The sequence below is a fragment of the Leptidea sinapis genome, chromosome 46 (assembly GCF_905404315.1).
Source record: "Leptidea sinapis chromosome 46, ilLepSina1.1, whole genome shotgun sequence".
NCBI lineage: Eukaryota > Metazoa > Arthropoda > Insecta > Lepidoptera > Pieridae > Leptidea > Leptidea sinapis.
In genome coordinates this window covers 5,586,605-5,605,755 of record NC_066310.1, presented here as the reverse complement: position 1 = coordinate 5,605,755, position 19,151 = coordinate 5,586,605, and the positions used below count along the sequence as shown (strand labels likewise).

At 33.6% G+C, this 19,151-nt stretch overlaps 1 protein-coding gene and 1 long non-coding RNA gene across 5 annotated transcripts in view; both read right to left on the bottom strand.

Moving 5' to 3' along the window:
* Positions 1-825: 825 nt before the first annotated feature.
* Positions 826-1,629, bottom strand: LOC126978029 (uncharacterized). Of its 2 annotated transcripts, none has more exons than XR_007732455.1 (3): positions 1,593-1,629; positions 1,302-1,514; positions 826-953 (listed from the first exon to the last, which is right to left on the bottom strand). It is a non-coding gene; the product is annotated as an uncharacterized LOC126978029 (long non-coding RNA). The 2 variants fall into 2 exon arrangements; XR_007732456.1 differs by having other exon boundaries at positions 1,302-1,511; positions 1,593-1,626.
* Positions 1,630-10,606: 8,977 nt separating this feature from the next.
* The window catches only part of LOC126977915 (GON-4-like protein), a 30,251-nt gene continuing 21,706 nt past the window's right edge, over positions 10,607-19,151 (bottom strand). For all 3 annotated transcript variants that reach the window (XM_050826599.1, XM_050826600.1, XM_050826601.1), the window contains 7 exons: positions 18,038-18,181; positions 16,364-16,955; positions 15,082-15,362; positions 14,151-14,320; positions 13,067-13,660; positions 12,005-12,110; positions 10,607-10,949 (listed from right to left, as the gene is read on the bottom strand). In XM_050826599.1, the coding sequence (XP_050682556.1) occupies positions 10,644-10,949; positions 12,005-12,110; positions 13,067-13,660; positions 14,151-14,320; positions 15,082-15,362; positions 16,364-16,955; positions 18,038-18,181 (2,193 nt within the window). In that variant the 3' untranslated portion in view covers positions 10,607-10,643. The remainder of the gene's footprint in view (positions 10,950-12,004; positions 12,111-13,066; positions 13,661-14,150; positions 14,321-15,081; positions 15,363-16,363; positions 16,956-18,037; positions 18,182-19,151) is intronic.

Sequence of the window (19,151 nt, the reverse complement as noted above, 5' to 3'; positions counted from 1 at the left end):
TAAAGGCCGGCAACGCTCCTGTGATTACTCTGGTGTTTGAAGAGATTGTGGGCGGCGGTGATCACTTAACACCAGGTGACAAGTACGCTCGTTTGTCCTCCTATTCCATAAAAAAATATGTCCTTTTTATTGTACCTAGTAGAATTGTTACTTGAATTGAATACCTAACTTGAGTATTTCATTCTTAATGTGTTTAGAATTGGGCTTGGATATCTGACTGTGCTTCTCATTAGTTCATTTGATATATTAAATAGATTGGTGTTAAGTTATTTCGCATATTATAGGTATACATTATTATTATATTATATCAAATAAAATCTCTAGTGTCACTATTTATGTGACTGCCCCATGAATCCTACTACACTAATAGCACATTAAGATGGTTTACAATTTACATGCAGGTTTCTTTGTTAGGTGGACTGATATATTATGATGAGAAATTCACAAAGTAAAAATATTTTTCCACAATGTGTATTATAATAAAGCACTTCATCCTCAATGGTTTGGAAACAAATTAAAAAATTTAGAGGCTCATTTTGTGCTCAAGAGCATGATTTAAGTGTGGATTCATCTTTGTGGCTTGAATACTTTTCAGATAGAATGTCCCCCCCTTCAGCTCCAAACATGGACTATTTTCCATCCCCTCCAGGCCCTCTTGCCTCTACTCATAGTTTAGAGTCTCCTTTCTCTTTTTCTGAACTCCTTCTCGCTTTAGACGGTCTAGCTGATTCTGCTCCTGGCGCAGATGGAATCCCCTATTCTTTCATCAAAAACTCATCAACTACATCCAAGAAATATTACCTAGATATTATAAATAACCTTTTTGACTTTTGGGGTCATCCCTCCACCCTGGAAAAATCAGGTAATAATACCAATTCTTAAACCTGGTCAGAATCCATCTGAAGCCACAAGTTATAGACCAATTGCCCTCTCTTCTACTCTTGCAAAAGTTTCTGAAATCATGATAAAACACAGACTTGAGTGGTTTGTTGAAAACAATAATCTCCTTTCCAACTCTCAATATGGTTTCAGAAAGGGCAAGAGTTGCCTAGATAGCTTAGGCATCCTTACAACTGACATAAGAATAGCACTCCTCAGTAAAGAACACCTTTTAGGAGTTTTCCTTGACATAGAATCTGCATATGATAACGTATCACTTCCTCTACTCAGGAGTAAACTCAACCAGCTGAGTATCCCCGTGAAGCTATCTCGTTTCATATGTAATATGTTAATGGAAAGAACAATCACTATCAAAGGTCCATCCTCTTACCTCCCTCCTAAGTCAGTTTGGAAAGGCTTACCTCAAGGCTCAGTCCTTAGTCCCCTTCTCTACAATCTGTATACATATGACCTCAATAGCTCTGTATCCCCCTTCTGCCAAATACTGCAATATGCAGATGATATTGTTCTGTATACTTCCAACAAGTCCATACAGGATTCATCCAATCAGTTAAATTGTGCACTTGAATATCTTGCTGATTATTTAATGCAACATGGGTTGTCACTATCAACTGCTAAAAGCAAAGTAGTTTTATTTACAAATAAAAGACTTTTTCCTCATATTAAAATTAAAATTTATAATGTTGAGTTACCTGTTGTTACCAATGTTAAATTTCTAGGGATTTGGTTAACTCAAAAATTATCAGGCATAAAGCACTTTGATTATGTCTCACAGAAATGTTAGAAAAACATTAATATCCTGCGCTCTGTATCTGGTGTCTGATGGGGAGCTCACCCCTTCACCCAAAAATTATTGTACAATGCAATCATTCGCAGCCACATGGATTACGGCACTATGTTTTTGATCCCAGGAAATAAAGCAGGTCTGAATAAACTGGACAAAATTCAGGCTAAATGCTTGCGCATAATATTAGGAGCCATGAAATCTAGCCCGATTAATGCCATGCAAGTAGAGTGCCTGGAACCCCCCCTTTCACTTCGCCGTCAATTTCTTGCCAATAAATTTTTTCTCAAATTAGCTGAATGTTGTGGACATCCCTTGCTTCCAAAATTAGACCAACTATTTGCTTTATACAATAATAATAATATTCCTGAAGACAAAAGACCCTGCATTCTCCACAGTTACTTATTATTCTCTCACCTCTCTTACCCCCTCTTCCAATATTCTAAATTGCCTCTATTTACTATGCCTTTTAGTGCACTCACTTTCCAACCATCTGTAATTTTAAACTTAGGTATAGATAAGTTTTCCATAGAAGCCAATAAAACTTTTTCTCAGATAATGTACTCTGATTTTCAAAATTGGCATAAAATCTACACTGATGCTTCAAAAACAGACATGAGCCCTGTTGGTGCTGCAGCATGGATTCCTTCAACAAGAATTATACTCAGTTACAGCTGCCCATCTATCACTTCTGTTTTCACTGGGGAATCAATTGCCATTCTTGAAGCAATTTTATTTGTTAAGGCTCATGGCATGAACAACTCTATTATTCTTTCAGACTCCAAAAGTTGCCTTCAATCAATACTGTCAAATCCATTTAGGTCTAAAAGTCATTTTCCAATTATATTTAAAATAAGGGAATCTTTGAAAGAATGCTATGACCTCAATATTAACATCGTTTTAGCATGGATTCCAGGTCATTCAGGCATTCTTGGTAACGAAAATGCAGATGCCTGTGCGAAGACAGCTATTGCAACAGGTTCCCTCCAATACTCAAAAATTTTCTCCCATGACTTGCGCACCATCCTGAAACCCACATTGCATGAGAGTTGGTCCAGCATTTGGCAAGTTTCCAAAAACTCTAAAGGCAAATTTTATGGAGATCTACAACCCGTAATTCCTCAGAAACCTTGGTTCTCGAAATTTAAAATTCCCAACAAGTCAGTGATTTCAACTATTTGTCGTCTACGTTTTAATCATGCTTGTACCCCAGTATTTTTGGCTAAAATAAGAATTAGGGACAATTCCTTGTGTGAATGTGGTCTAGATGAGGGAAACGTGGATCATTTATTCTTCAATTGCCCTTTAACACAACCTTCTTTATACAATTTTATACCTCCTGAAATTCCCCGCCCAACTTCCTTTAAATGTCTCCTCTCCCTAGTTTTCACTCCTTTTGTATATATTTTGTGTAAATATATTAAAATAAATAAGATTAAGTTGTAAATAGCACTAAGTACTAACTACTAAACTTGTTTCAATCTTAAGCACCGATCAATACCATTAAAATTAGTAAAAAAATACTCTAAGCTTGGTGGTCTACCTTAACGTGACATTGGCAAACTTGTGGTATACCTTCCACAGGAGCCATAGTAGGAAGAATAGAATAGAATAATATAATATTGACACACACAAATTATCTTGCCCCAAACTAGGCATAGCCTGTACTATGGGTACAAGATAACAAAATATTTAATACAATATACTTACATAAACATACCTTATATATAAACATCCATGACTTGGGAACAAACATCCATATTCATCATATAAATGATTGCATTAGGATTGAACCCGGCACCTCTAGCTTAGTAGTCAGGGTCACTAACCATTCGGCTATATGGATTGTCTTGTCGTATTGACTATAACTTGCCACAAATGACATAAAATACAGTAACATGTGTGAGTGTGGCAATATTTCTCTCAGTTATATAGCATGTTATAATTTATAGGTATAAAATTATTGGGATTTAATAATTAGAAACGTTGAGTATGTACAAATTATTTTAATTCTTAACAAAATGCAACAAGTTGTATAACAAAAAGACCTCGTTTCTCAAGCAGTGTAGATGAAAAACATGATCATTTCATGTCAGTTATGGCTACTAATATACCCTTGCTGCTTCTACTAGAAATCAGGATAAACTCAGATGAACTCCCATTTCTAATATGAGTTGAACATATTATTTGTGGCCTGAATCCCTAGTACCTATATCAAAAATTCAGTATCATATTATGTTGCTCTGGTGAAATCCTATGAGAACAATTTATCACAAGTATATTTTATTAATTTAGCAATACATATATCTCATGTTTTCTGTCTTTATTACCACTCAAGTTCTCATCAGCACATCATAATATACATGTATTTCCTTGAAATTTTTTTTTATGGTTGTATGGTTTTTGTTGTGGGTTATGCTCTCCTATCAGAAAAAACCATACTGAACCATTTAATATCACAAATTACATCTTGTCGGCTTACTGCAAGAACTCACTAAAGAAATTCTAAAAACTCACAAGAAATCATAAAGTGCAGTTAATAACTGTGTGAACATAGTCTTGACAAGCATATTATTATACATGTATATTGTTTCTATTAAAATCACAGGTTTATTTATTCTATTAATAGTGAAACCTCGAACAAAGGCCCAATGGAAATTCATTAACTTCTCATTTTTTTTTTAAATTATGGCTTGTTAAAAAACTAGCTTGATTTTAATAATAAATATATTCAGCAACAATATAATAGTATTTAACTTTTCTTTAACATAAACAATAGCAAACATGACATAGGGAAATCTATATTACTAAAACTGGCTTTATTCATAGTTCTGTTTTTGTCAGTTAATGAGTTCTTGCAGTAAACCAACAATATACAATTTTCAGTTATCTTAATCTATGTCTGCTGCGCCATTTTTTCATGTTTGTTAACACAAAAACGTTTTATAAACATGTAAGGGATGTGCCTTAACAGTTTTGTTAAATAAAGCATCTTAACATGTTTACTGCGAGAAATTGACATCACCAGCGTTAACCTGTGGGGAGGGAAATTAACATATAATTTGTTAGTGTTCACTGAATGAAGAGATAACTATCATTTGTAGCTAGTGATGATTCTATTTTATTTGTTTGTGATGGAGTGGAATTATGAAAATACTTTGTTTTTTATACAACTGATAACAGAAAGACCCGTTCTTTGGGATGTTACATTAGTAGATCATAAAAATAAATATGAAAAGCTGGATGCACTTCATTGAAACACCTTTTTGAAATGAAATAAAAACAGGTGCAGTGAACTGACTGTTTTTCTGGTTTGTTAAAAAAATGGCACAGCAGACCCGGCATAAAGGTGTTGATTTATTATTTTAGTGAAGATATGATAAGTGATAACTGTGTTACAGATTTGATATGGAATACTCTTAAGGAAAGTCCAGCATCTGGAACAAAATATTTTTCATTCAAATTAAGAAAGCTAAACTTTATATGCTTTGATACACTAAAACTTATGAACATAATAATAGTAAACTAACTAGTAAAAAAAATAATGTTGTAGTAATTATCAAAATAAATAAATAAGCATCATAAATAAAGACTTATTATATACGTAAATAAGCAATGAATAGATTCATGAATAATAATCTGCACTTTCAACTTACTAGTTGTGGCAAGCATTTCTCAACATGTTCAATGTCAACCTTATCAGAACCTTCTCTAAGGGCCTGAGTAGACGCCCTCAAACAAGTCTCAGTTACAAGGGCTTTGGCTACCTCTACAACAAGAGTCAATGCATCATTTCCCAGTTTTGTTTTATTGTCTTGAAAGGATCCATTAAGGAGCTCCTTAATGATTTCCTGGAATCAATTATCGTACCATTTATGTGGATAAAATAAGACGATTTATGGTTTTAAGCAATTTAAGTTCACACATACCTGTTTTATGTTATTTTGTAAATTTGCAAATATACTTGCTGTATCAATATGTTCGTCTTTATTCTCATTACTTTTTCGGGCCATTTCACTTAAATTATAAAAGTCAATGAGATTATCTTATTTACTACAATAAGCATTGCATTAGTTAACAATAAGGATAAAAAATAAAAATTAATTCAATCCTAACGAAAATAAAAATATTGTTTTTTTTTAGTGGCACGGGATGCAGGTCCATAGGACTATTTTACTCGTTGGGCACATAAATTGCATGAGATACAAGTCCATTGGCGATGCTTTTTTATAATCTATTTAATGTCACGGGACGTAAGTCTATAGACCGACAAATAATTGTCGATTCAGCTATATTCTCATCAGTCGATCCACCATTAAGTTTTTCCTTGGGAATCGATAAAAAGTTAATAATACTATGACAGATTAACTTAAAAATATAAATTTAGTTCGGTTGTTCCCCACAGATAAACGGCATAATTATACTAAATTTTGTCATAAAATATATTTTATGGCTTACTGCAAAGATAATTTAACAATTAATTTCATGAGACGGGAGTTCCATAGAAAATAATGAGATATGTCGCTTGTATTGCATTGTACTAAATCTTGATACCAATATAATCAAATAATGACGTAATATCAGAGCTGCCAATACAATAAATATATAGGGTTGGAATCAATCCATAATTTTTATTTTTACTTAATTAATATGTATATTATAAATGAATATGAATAATGTGTACTTTTAAGGTTCTCTTTTGTTATTTTTAAGATGGACCAAAGCCAAGTCTTACTAGTTTAAACTAGGGCTACGTTTTAGTTTTCTCAGAGAAAAAAACAAATCACATAATTAATATTTTTTTCATAGTTTTGTTTTGCGTTATGTAGTAGTTTTACTTTAGACAGTCTTTGGTATTCGTTTTTCAGATATTGCAATGTTTTTTAAGTCGTAGGCGTGGGTCCTGAATTTGAAATTATAACAGAATACATATTAACAGAAATTAGTTAACCCTAATTTTTAGGCTTTAAATATTTTTTGCACATGATGTACAATATAATATAATAAAAAGGATTGTAAAGGTTAATAAACTTATTAAACAAAAATTTAGATACCATAAGAATGAAATATCGATAATCGATAAAAAAGTGTCAAACACTACAGATAGATTAAAATATTATAATTTGTACTCCAGATGAGTTAAATCAATACGTACACTTTAAGCATTCTTTATTAGATTATTATTTGTTCTTAAGTGCTTACCTTTCTTTATCCAAAAATAATTTAGCCATGAAAATCTGACCGGCCAGATTTTAAAACACATATTTTACAACTTTTTTATTACATTGTATACCTTAGAAATGTCTTACGCAATTATTGTATAAATAATTAAGCAAATTACCCTGAATAATACATACTAATAATACGAATACAGTAAAAGAAAACAACAATTCGTAACAAAAAATTGTTAATAGTCACTTTTATTTTGAATGAATGACATGTCCCATGACATTCAAACGTACGTTATATACGAGTCGTATATTCGAGTATGTTAGAGCGAGACAGCGTTTGCCGCCATTATTTTTAGTAAAATGCAAGTAGAATGTCATACATTTTCAGGTTTAGACAGTTGCGACAGGCTGGCTTACTGTATAGCTACTTACTTTTACTTTTTATAAAGGCATAAAAGGCATTTATTTTCTCAAAATTGATTCCTTTAGAATTATTTTTGATGTCATTTCTTATACTACTAGATACTACTACCGCTTCGGAAACAAATGGCGCTCTGAGAGAGACGAAGCGGCGCAAGAAACTCTCCCAGCATTCTTTTTTTTGCGCTCTTTTCAATAAAAATATACAATATTGTACAGTCATTTCTATCGCTATAAAATAATCACAATCTAGTCCCAGGCTGTCCGATCATTTAGATATTCAGCAGTGGAGTAATAGGATTTACGACAGAGACATTTTTTTATAAAACATTTAAATTTATTTATAGATAATGCCTGAACAGTGGCTGGGTCTTTATTGTAGAAGTGTATACATTTACCCTTAAAGCTATTATATATCTTATGAAGCCTACTAGAATTAGTTACAAGCAATCCCTTATTTCTAGTATTATAATAATGAAAATCATTATTAAGAGCAAAAAGGTGACGATTTTTGTGAACATTGAACAGTCATAATATTTATTTCTTTAAATTTTTCTTTGAGAGGCTGTCTATAACCAAGCTGATATATAGCACGAACAGCTCTTTTTTGCAGAGCAAACACTGTATCAATGTCAGCAGCATGACCCCATAGTAATATACCGTACGTCATGATGCTGTGAAAATAACTAAAGTACACTAATCTAGCGGTCGCAACATTCGTGTACTCTCTAATCTTTCTAACTGCATATGCCGCAGAGCTGAGTCTATCTGCTAGATGGGTAATATGTGGACCCCACTGTAGCTTTTTATTTATATAGTATCCTCTGGTCCTCGACACTAATAAGGATTATTCTCGAATGATGTCGAACAGTGTCAAAAGAAGATGTTTACAAAACACGAGTATATGAGATTTCTGTACTCCAGTAGGAATGGTACCTGGGATTTCTATAACGAAAATTCGACGTGGAACGTGACCTTCGCGTAACAATATATACGTTTAATATATTTTTGCCGACTTTCCGCATACCTTGTTAGACAGTGCGTACTTGACTACGCGCGCTGAGCGTTTAAGCCAGATCATAACTTTAGTAGCAAGGAGTTACATAATAAGTAATACAGATTTTATAAGAGGTTGTAGCTGTACCTTCAACCAATAATATCAATTAACACAAATGTCTAATATCTAACTTGTAACGTAGCATTATAGATCGTAGAAATAGTAATCGTGCATAATAACTGTAATAAGCGTATGCCGAAAGATTCGTTCTGACAAGAACATTTTATTTTATATAACGTAGTATTAGGTCTGATAAGAACATTTTATTTTGTATAACGTAATATTAGCTCTGATAAGAACCATTTCATAATGCTGTACATCAACTCATAGAATCATACAGATCACCAGTTTAGTCATCTCAGTGAAGTTTCAAGCATCGTACTTTCTCTCGACGATCGCAGATATACTCACGTGATCAGTCATATGCTCCGCGTTACACAACCGCACAGCAAGGCCGAGCGTCCTCGAATGAAGCGTCGGGACTCGGGGGTCGATCGCTATTCATGCAATTTTAATCAATGAGCAACAGCCGTAGGTGCGGAATGCTCATTGACATCGTATGATCGAGGTTCGACGCGAGTTTACACAAACTGCGATAGCATTAGTTTTAGAGCGTGATAGAACACATAATATTATTCTCAAATCTTATTGAATGAAACGTTTTACTATTGGTTAAAATGTAAGCTCTAGTATTGGTGTGTATTTTCTGAACTTGTAAATATTTTTTAAGAAACGATTGTAATTGGGTAACTAGTTTTAAGGATTTTGTATATATATCGTAACTTTTTAATAAATCATATCTTCCAAATATTCCTCACAGTCAAGCAGTTGTTTTATTTAATCATCAAACGCTCAGTCTCTAAAGTGGTGACCCCGACGTGACCCAGTTCTAAAAGGTTAACTGTATGAATCCGTAGGTACGTCTTAACATTGAATTCTCAAAATTCTTCTAAATGTTTATTATACCGCACCGGCGAGGTTAGTTTTCTGCCGCCAAACTGTAGTGTAAAACAAGAATAAAGTAATTGTGTTTCGGTTCGTGTGTTTTATGAATCCTGAACGGTTCTGCATTGTAATGGGCATACTAGTCATCGTCTCTTCTTCTTATATAAAAAAATGTAATCTTTACATGCAGTTGCAGAAAAACTTAATAATAAATTTCTTTAGGAATAAGTAACAGATCATCAACAGCATTTCAGCCGGAAGACGTCCACTGCTGGACAAAGGCCTCCCCCAATTATCGCCATGACGATCGGTCCTGCGTTGCCCTCATCCAACGTATTCCGGCGATCTTGACCAGATCGTCGGTCCATCTTGTGGGGGGCCTACCAACACTACGCCTTCCGGTACGTGGTCGCCATTCGAAGTAGATATACCTATCAATAGAATTCGTAATTAATTATTATTAAAAGCCGTGTTATCAACTAAACACTCACGTATTGTTGGAGTTAGGAGCATTGTCAGATTCATTACCAATTTTTTTTTTCTCGCAAACGCTGACGGTATAGTTTACTTAATAATTATATTATTTGAACAAGTGAGATTTTATAAATTTTACAAAGAATGATATAATATTATTCATTAAAAACTAAACAGGTTTTTTACAGGTCAAGTCATTATCAGGTTCTTGATTTTCTCTTTTATACTTTTTATTTATAGATATAAGAGTAAAATGCTGGGACTATGCCATTTCATTTAACTGATTATTGTTTTATTTTAAATTCTACATAAAATTAAGTTACAAAACTTTTACATTTAAAAAAATGTTTACTCTAGCAATTTGTAACATTTTTAAGATAGTTAAATTTTAACGGTTAAAAACTTGGTTTCAAATATTTTTATTTTGACGGAAGTAACCGTTAATTCGGTAAAAAAAAAGATACCCTAACGACCGTTCCCAATATACTATCTACAGATAGAGATAAATTACTACCTTCTACTGTCAATAATTAGCTGTTAATAATCTGAAGCTGTCCCAATATAGCCGATAAGTCATTCTTATCGCCTTATATTGGGACGCGTGAATTGCAATTTCCATACAAACTTTATGTGTGTAGCTGGTAAGCTAAACGTCGTCCCATTGACAGACAGCGTGCACGGATAAGGTGAGTTACCGTCGATAAGTTTATTGGGACAGAAAAGTCCACGATAGTTACGATTTTCATCTCAAGTAAGAGATAGACTGAATATTGGGAACAGCCGTTAGCCACCTAAGTTGGGCCTAAAGAAGTTTTACTTCAAAAATGTTATTTGCAAGTAAATAATACAACGATAAATGTAAAAGTAGTTTATATATTATTACGCTTATTTATTAATATCGTATCTTTATGAGTAATTGTAACAGATAAGAGATCCGATCCTTAACATCTAACAAAGTCTTTGTTGACAGGCATTCTGATATCATGTTTGGCAAATTTTTTTCTTCAATAATTTCTATTATTGTTTTATCTTTTATTTCGTCTGGAGAGAGATTCTCCTTTAGTACTTCAAGTATTAATTTATCTTCATCTCTTTTCCACTCAGAAGTTTCCAATTTAACTCCCACTTGCGAATATATATCAACCTGGTCTGTATTTTCGTCCACAGCCATTTCATTATCATCATCACTTCCTGCTTCCTGAGAATCATGAATCACAAATTTTACTACAAACAATATAAACTTTGATGTGTGAAAAACGTCAAACGAGCATTTATTAATAATGAAAATTAATTTTGTTTCAGTCAAGTTTTGATTTAAATATTGAATTTCTGGGTTTATATTGAGATACTTTCCATATATTGTTTTTTTTCTGAAAACCTACTCTTTGATGACATGATCAATTTGAACTTCTTATCATTTGTTGACATTTATATTATATTATAATTCTTTCAAAACACCTAATAAAACAAATGAGGAAGGTTATTTTATCTACACCCATGCTTTAAATACTCTATTAAAGATTCTGAAACAGTTAGTTTATTAACACACCCAATGTTCTAATAACCATTACATCATCCAAACGAGTGTTGTAATGTTGTACTGAATTTCATAACAACACTCCTATTTTTTTTTCAATCCCTTCATGCTCAAAGAGTTTCAACAGACAGCCACATTCTTATTGCACGATGTGTGGTACCTGTATGAATTTCGAAAAAAGAACATTTTCGTTTACGCGCGTTCCACACTACCAAAACGTCGCGCGCCGTAAAATAGAGTAGGTTATTCGAATCCCCGCCATTATCTTTGATATTTTTATTGTTATGTTTACAAAAAATGAGCGATTAATTTTAAACGCTGAACATTCGAGTGAATTTTAATTATTGCACTATACAAAATGTAAATTACTACTAAAATAAATAATTGATACAATTATACTTAGTTTATTTCTATATAATCGTTGTTATTGTATAAGTAATGAATTAAGATATTAGAGTACTACTAGGACTGGTGTTTTAATGTTAGCAGTAAGCTAACTGTTCCAGAATCTTTTAGAGGATTCATATTCTGGGTGTAGATAAAGTCTTGTATGCAACTGTTGATAATTAGCTATTAAAACACTCATGTGATACTATTATCACACTCGGCTTCGCCTCGTGAGATAAATCCACATTCATGTTTTAATACCCCTTATAACACAACAGTTGCATAAATAACTATTAATTTATAAAATGAAAATATTGTGTCATACTTACAAATTTAATGGTGGTAATTAAGTTCATTTGACTGTTCGACTCTTCATCAGTGCCATCATTTGGACCCTCCCCAATGGTTGCACTTGTTTGATTAGATGTAATCTCACTGGAAAAAATATAACGCCGCTGAATATTATACAATTACTAGCTGACCCAGCAAACGTCGTATTGCCATATAACATATTAGAAACAAATCAATTATTAAAATTTTGATGCAACCGATTCTCAGACCTACCGAATATATCGTACTAAAATTATTGTATTCGATTGCCATCTTGCAATCCTATAACGGTTTGGTGGATGGAACAGAATAATATAAAAATCGTGATACAAAAATAATTGTAGATCGTAGAAAGGCGGTTAAATTTGTATGTATTTTTCAATGCTGAATCATAATAAAATAAAAATAAAAAATACATTTTTGGGGTGGACTACCCTTAATAGATAAAATAGATAATAGCCGATTCTCAGACCTACTGAATATGCATATAAAATTTGGTAAAATCAGTACAGCCGTTTCGGAGGAGTCAGGTAACTAACATTGTGACATGAGAATTTCATATATACAATTATGTAAAATTGATTATGCAAACTAGCTTCTGCCCGCGACTTCTTTCGCAACAGGCCTCGTATACAAATAACGACAGCAAAGTGGAGCCAGACCCCATTTCCATTTCTAAAACCACGCTACAAATTTTCTTCCCCTTTCTTTCCATAGCTTTCTTCGCATTGGTTGGTTATATGTGGACTCAACCCAAAATCCGTGAGGTGCATCCTCGCAAAGCCCTTTCCTCTAAAAACTTCGGGAGCGTACGCTGGATCCTTTTCTGTATCCCTGACGTAGTTAGGGCGTGAAAGCGTAATATGTAAACTTACATTTGTATTTATAATATTACAGGAAGTAACTAAGAGAATTATCACATGTCAGTGCACAGTGATTTCGAAGTTATTGATTAAGGAGGGTTTAATAGAAGTTAAAATACCCGTATTATATTTACCATCAAAATATACATTAGTCCTAAAAATACAATTTTTACTGAGCAAAACAAAATATAAATGTACCTCGTTGGTTTTTCTTGTAGGGTGTTGGGACTATCTTCAGCTTGCTCCATTGGTGTATCGCTAGATTCTTCATCGCTACTATAATACAACTTCATTGATATTTCAGATTTATCGTCCTCCGGTCCTTCAAAATAAATTATATTACATGTCCTGGTATTATCACACTCCACTTTTTCATCATCACCACATGTCTGGGTATTACCCCGTGATTCTATATCACCATTACATTCACGATCATTACCCTGAGATATTAAATTATTACTACCATTACATATTAGAGTATTATCATCACCATAACATTCCCGTGTATTATCCTGGGATTCTACATTATCATCAACATTACTTATCTGAGTAAAATGACACTGCAACTCTTTTTCATCCCCACCATTACATTTTTGAGCATTATCCTGCAATTTTTCATTATCACTACCATTAGATATTCTAATATTACGTTTCATTTCATCATCATTACATATTGTCAACATATCTTCGGGCTCATCATGTTCGTCAGGCAATTCAGCAACCCTCGCCATCTGGGATTTAGTTAAACCGATATTCTCTTCTGTTCGTCCGGTCTCATTATTGTCATTGAATCTGCAAATATTAAACGAATATTAATAAGACCTTGTACACAAAAAGCAGGTACAAGGGCGACTGAAGGACTACCCTAATATTTAATACGCCACGACACACACACTCTCTCTCTCTATTTCATTCGTTATATTTAGTCCCGGCATTATATTAACATCAATATAACTCATGCGGTTGTCAAATAACTTAACTACACAAACTGCAAGATATACTATATATCTTGTTATCCCTCTGGGGTTGAAAGAAAGTGTTTAATGCGACGGGCAATTTAAAATCGTGACTTTTGAACTCTTATTTCATTAAAAGAGGAATAAAATATGCATTAAAAACTTTTACAGTTTCCACGGAGTGGCGTCATAGCCCCTGAGGAAATGCTCGAAACTCGATTTTAACCAAAAAGCTTGGCCAACTGAGGCCAAAAACGCAATTACGTATTTTGTGAATGGCGATTCGGTATAGACCATTAAAATAATAATAATTCACATATCCTTACGCTTTCCTTTTGTGCGGGAACAGATGGAAGCAGTATCGTGCGAGGTCGGGAGAGTCTCGCACGCAATGAAGTAATTCACAGCACAACTCGCACGCAGACAACTCACTGGTTGCCAGGGACATCATACGTTGAAATGCTGCCCGCTTCTTTGTCCTATCTAGTGATGATTCCTGAAATATTAATTTTTCAGTAGATTTCAACTAATCAGCACCTCTTTTTTATACTTTGTTGTCAAGTCTGGTCCCCGTGCAATAACATCCACATCAAAAGAATAGAAAGTATTCAAAAAAAAAAGATTTAACTTATAAATTTCATAAACCCAGAATACTGTAGCCGGCTTGAGTTCTTTAAAATACAGAGTTTGGAAGAGAAGCGTAAATTGTTAGATATAAAGTTCTTACATAAACTGTTTCACAATTTACTTGATAGCCCAGACTCGCTGACGAAATTGTGTAAAATGTACCTCGAAGTGCTCCTCGAAGCCAACGTCAGTACGAAAGTAAATACAAACCTGGGTAAAAATTCTCCAATCGAGCGAATGGCAAGAGTATATAATGATTACCTAAATAAAATACTAGACTTCGACATTGCTGCAATTGGGTTTACAACATTTATAAATAAATGTACTGAAATTTATAAGAAGTAAATGCTGTTGTTTTGTATTCAACTTAACTTTAATATAATATTTAGATAAACTGTAATTTTACTAACATATGTAAGTTAGTTATTTGTACACTTAGATATATATATTTTTTTATTTTTGCATGTAATTTATGTATTAGTGTGCGATTGTTAGGTTTCCGAATAAATAAATAAATACTGCTTTTTAGTTAATTCAAACCAATTTTTCTATACAAAAAGGCTTTAAATGGGCACTTTTGATTCTTTTTACATATCCTACTTTTAATACTTTGTTGTTGCAATGGCTTACCTCAATTTTGTCTATCAAGCCGTGGTAGCAATTGTATATAAAATAATCCTTAAATTTGTCCAACTTGTCAGCTTGCTCCGGGGTTAAGAAACACAGGAACTCTTTGTACACGTCGGCTAATTCAACATCGCAGGCATCATCTATATCTTCCATTAACTTGATTGGATCGCCATTTTCATCATCAAACTTCGCTAAGGCGTTGAATATTCTACATTTCAACATGGGATTTTTTGTCTTGTTCTCTCGCAATAGAAGTCTTATTAGAAAAGCCGTGACGAATGCTAAAATTATAGATTCATATAAATCTAAACATTTCTATGTAGGACAGTAGGTATGTGCTACAGTAGGTAACTGCACTGCGAGTATAACTAATCAGGCCATAGAAACTGTCATACATGCTACACAATGCTTTTAAGACTTTTCAGCAAGACACCAAGTCACAAGGCATAGGAGTCCGGACTTTATAAAATCTGAAATCTTTCCCTTGTCTAGCTGAGATCTGAACCCCTACACAAATTATGGTCAGTTTTAGCAGACGTAGCCTGTTCTTAACGACACGCCGACATCGATTCGCTTAAGTAATCTGTACTAAGAGTGACTAACGTTCCCATGGAAACAGTGCGTTAATTCATACATTTCGAATAACATCCTTTTTATTTAAAGGATTGGTCATCTAGCAGGTCAAGTCTACGCACGTCATTCTCAAATCCAGACTATATTTATTAACATGTTGTGTTAATTAAATGTTTTTATGGCAACTGAGGAAAAACCAGGGTACAGATGTCCTATATTGCAACACCAGAAGTATCACATGACGTCTGTCGGACTTACGTCGAAACACTACACGGACAATGTTTCCGTCGTTCATTCCGTAGTTTGGTCGTCTATGGTTGTACATGCATTTGGATGAACAATTGGCGACAGTTATAATTAAACGATTTTTATTTTTTATGTCCATAAAGTTTGAATAAAGTTACAGATTATATTTAAGTTTGTGAGGTCAAATATACAAAATTTAAAATCAATCAAAAGATCCTAAGAAATCACAAAAATGTTAAGTAATTTTCATCATCAGATTCTCGTCCGAGGTTTATCTCAAATAAGCCTGAAAAAAAGAGGCATAAAAGGCATTTATTTTCTGAAAATTGATTCCTTAAGAATTCTTTTTGATATCATTTGTAATAAACTAGATACTACTACGCTTCGGAAACAAATGGCGCTGTGAGAGAGAAGCGGCGCAAGAAACTCTCCCAGCATTCTTTTGCGCTCTTTTTAAACTTACCTAAATCCTTTGGATCACTCTTTTCTGGCCCTACATCAATAGCATCAGCAATATTCTTCACATCCTTAGCTTCACTCAACAATCTCTCCAACCTATTATAGACAGACTTAAAAGTTCTTCTGAAATACGTACACACTAATCGAAGCCGGTTCGTTATTCTAGGATATTTAACACTTCCACAAGGACACACTTGTTTAGACTTTTTAAAATAGTCTGTTATAAGTTTCTGTCTAATTTTGCATATTCTCCGTAGTAAGACACAGCATGAACAATGATTTGGATCACTTGGTATTGTTACTTTCCTTTCTTTTTGCACTGGTTTACTTACATTATTAAAAACTTCACCGGTCGTGTCTAACGGTACTAATACTGTCCCCTCACTGGTATTAACCAAAGTGTATATCTGGGAGGCCACTAACGATTCTTGGGTTTTTTCAGGCTCTACTTCCACAAAACCTCTCTGAATATGTTTTGGTACTTCTGTGTCGACTGGGAACGGGGCTTTTTCTGAATGCTGGATCACAAGCTCAGGATCCAGTTCTGTACCCTCAGGTTGTATTACCTTATGATGTGTTTTGCGGTTGAGGTACTTCTGTAAATTAATTAAAATTCAATTTTATATACCAGTTTTTTAATGTATGAAGAAACCAAACTAATTACAAATAATTAACGACGCCAGCCGACGACTTTTTTCAAAGTACCCGCATGTCATATCAAAGTCAAATAAACTTTATTCAAATAGGCTTAAACTAAGCGCTTCTGAATCGTCTCTATAAATATTTCTTATAAATTACTGAATTTACAATATGTTCGTAAAAAGTTGAGCTCATGAGAGCGGTAATTGGAACATAATAAAAGAAACTCAAAGGCCATTATTTTTAATCAAAAATTATTTACTATAATTTTATTTACAATCTATTTTACAATGGCTGTAATATACATAACAAATTAGTTGAGTCGTGTTTAAATAATATAAATTATTTCATGAAAACTAATAAATAATGAATTTAATGCATAAATATAAATTACCATATATTGGATGCATCAACCTTTAGAGCTTGAACGCACTGTTTGTGTAAGGATGCTTCGTGAACATGATGGTCGTGATTACTGTCACTATTAGTAATTACATCCAACAAATACAAAGATTCATTAATTATAACAACCTGGGAACACCCAAATAGTATTGCTTTTGATTGCTGAAATTGCATTTGAGTGTTTATTGCAGCGTTTTGGTCAAAATAATCCACTATTCTAAATTTTGCCATCACAATTGATATTATAACTCTCGTTTTATTGGTTTTGATTGCGTCACTTTGTTTGTTTGCACACATGTACAGTCATGCACAAAAACGATATCACCAACAAACAATACAATGCAAAGTGTTCAAATTTATCTCAAGCATTTAGTAAGCGAATGTATTTCTGAGGCATCGACAAATTTCCGACCATAGCGGTGTGCAAGTGATATGCAGCGCTTTCCCCCTCCCCTCACCCCGCAACATTAATTTTACCGCCTTTTAATTTTGATCGGCAAGACAACAACGCCAGTGTTCTTTTCACGTGGCGGGAACTATAATCGAATTAAAATTTCGTCGGCATTCCATCATGTTGCGGGTAGGGGTGATCATCTACTAACAGTTGAGCCTTGAGTGATATAAAATTGTAAAGTACCTGAAACCTCTTGCTCGTCTTTGCAAGATAGCGGACCCAGACGGTTGGCATCTTGTGTTCCGGCTGTTGGTAAAGATTCATTTGTGGGTCGTACGGTATCAGGATGTGCTTCACCGGCTCCACATAACCAGTTTTCATGTATTTCTGAAATTGTTTACATAATATCATCAATTTATTGTAGTTTTTTTATTACGATAAGCGACGAGACGAGCAGGACATTTAGCTGATGGTAATTGATACGCCCGGCCCACTACAATTCAACTAGTACTGCGCTCTATACAATTATTGCGACCCATATAGCCGAATGGTTAGTGACCCTGACTACTAAGCTAGAGGTCCCGGGTTCGAATCCCGGTAGGTGCAATTATTTATATGATGAATATGGATGTTTGTTTCCGAGCCGTTTTTTGTTTTGTTTATATGTATTTATGTATGTTTAAGTAAGTATATTGTATTAAATATATCATTGTATTGTACCCATAGTACAGGCTATGCCTAGTTTGGGGCAAGATAATTTGTGTAAAAGTGTGCCAAATATTATATTATTATTGCGCTCGTCACCTTTAGTTGAGTGTGACTCAAAAAGAATAAGTTTATATGTTCGTTTTTATGACAGTTCTAGTTAAGTATATTTGTAAGTTTATGATTTAATTGATGTAAGCATACACAGTTTACCCCCCTATTATATAAAAAAAAAATCGGTAACTAGTTACTACTTCAGCAAAAAACACGACTGTGAAAATGCTGTTGTACGAGGCACGTTTTCAGAATTACCCTCACTTTTACAATATATCACAACATAAATAAATAAATAAATTTCGTTTATTTCAAAGATTACATATACATTTTTAGTGGTTGAGACTTCCCAGTAAGTTGTCTTACGACACTTGTATTGGGAATATCTCGCAACTTCCTTAGCAGATACATATTATTTAATAAACAAAAATGATTAAAAACCAAATTTCACAATTATCGCACAATGAAAACAAGTCTGAAAACTGTGTGTCGGTGTATGTGTGTGTGTGTGTGCATGTGGGTTTGAGTTTGGACCTTTAATTGGGTCCATCTGTGGAATGCGTGTGCTTGTCATGTCAGTCTGATCAGAAGATTTTCC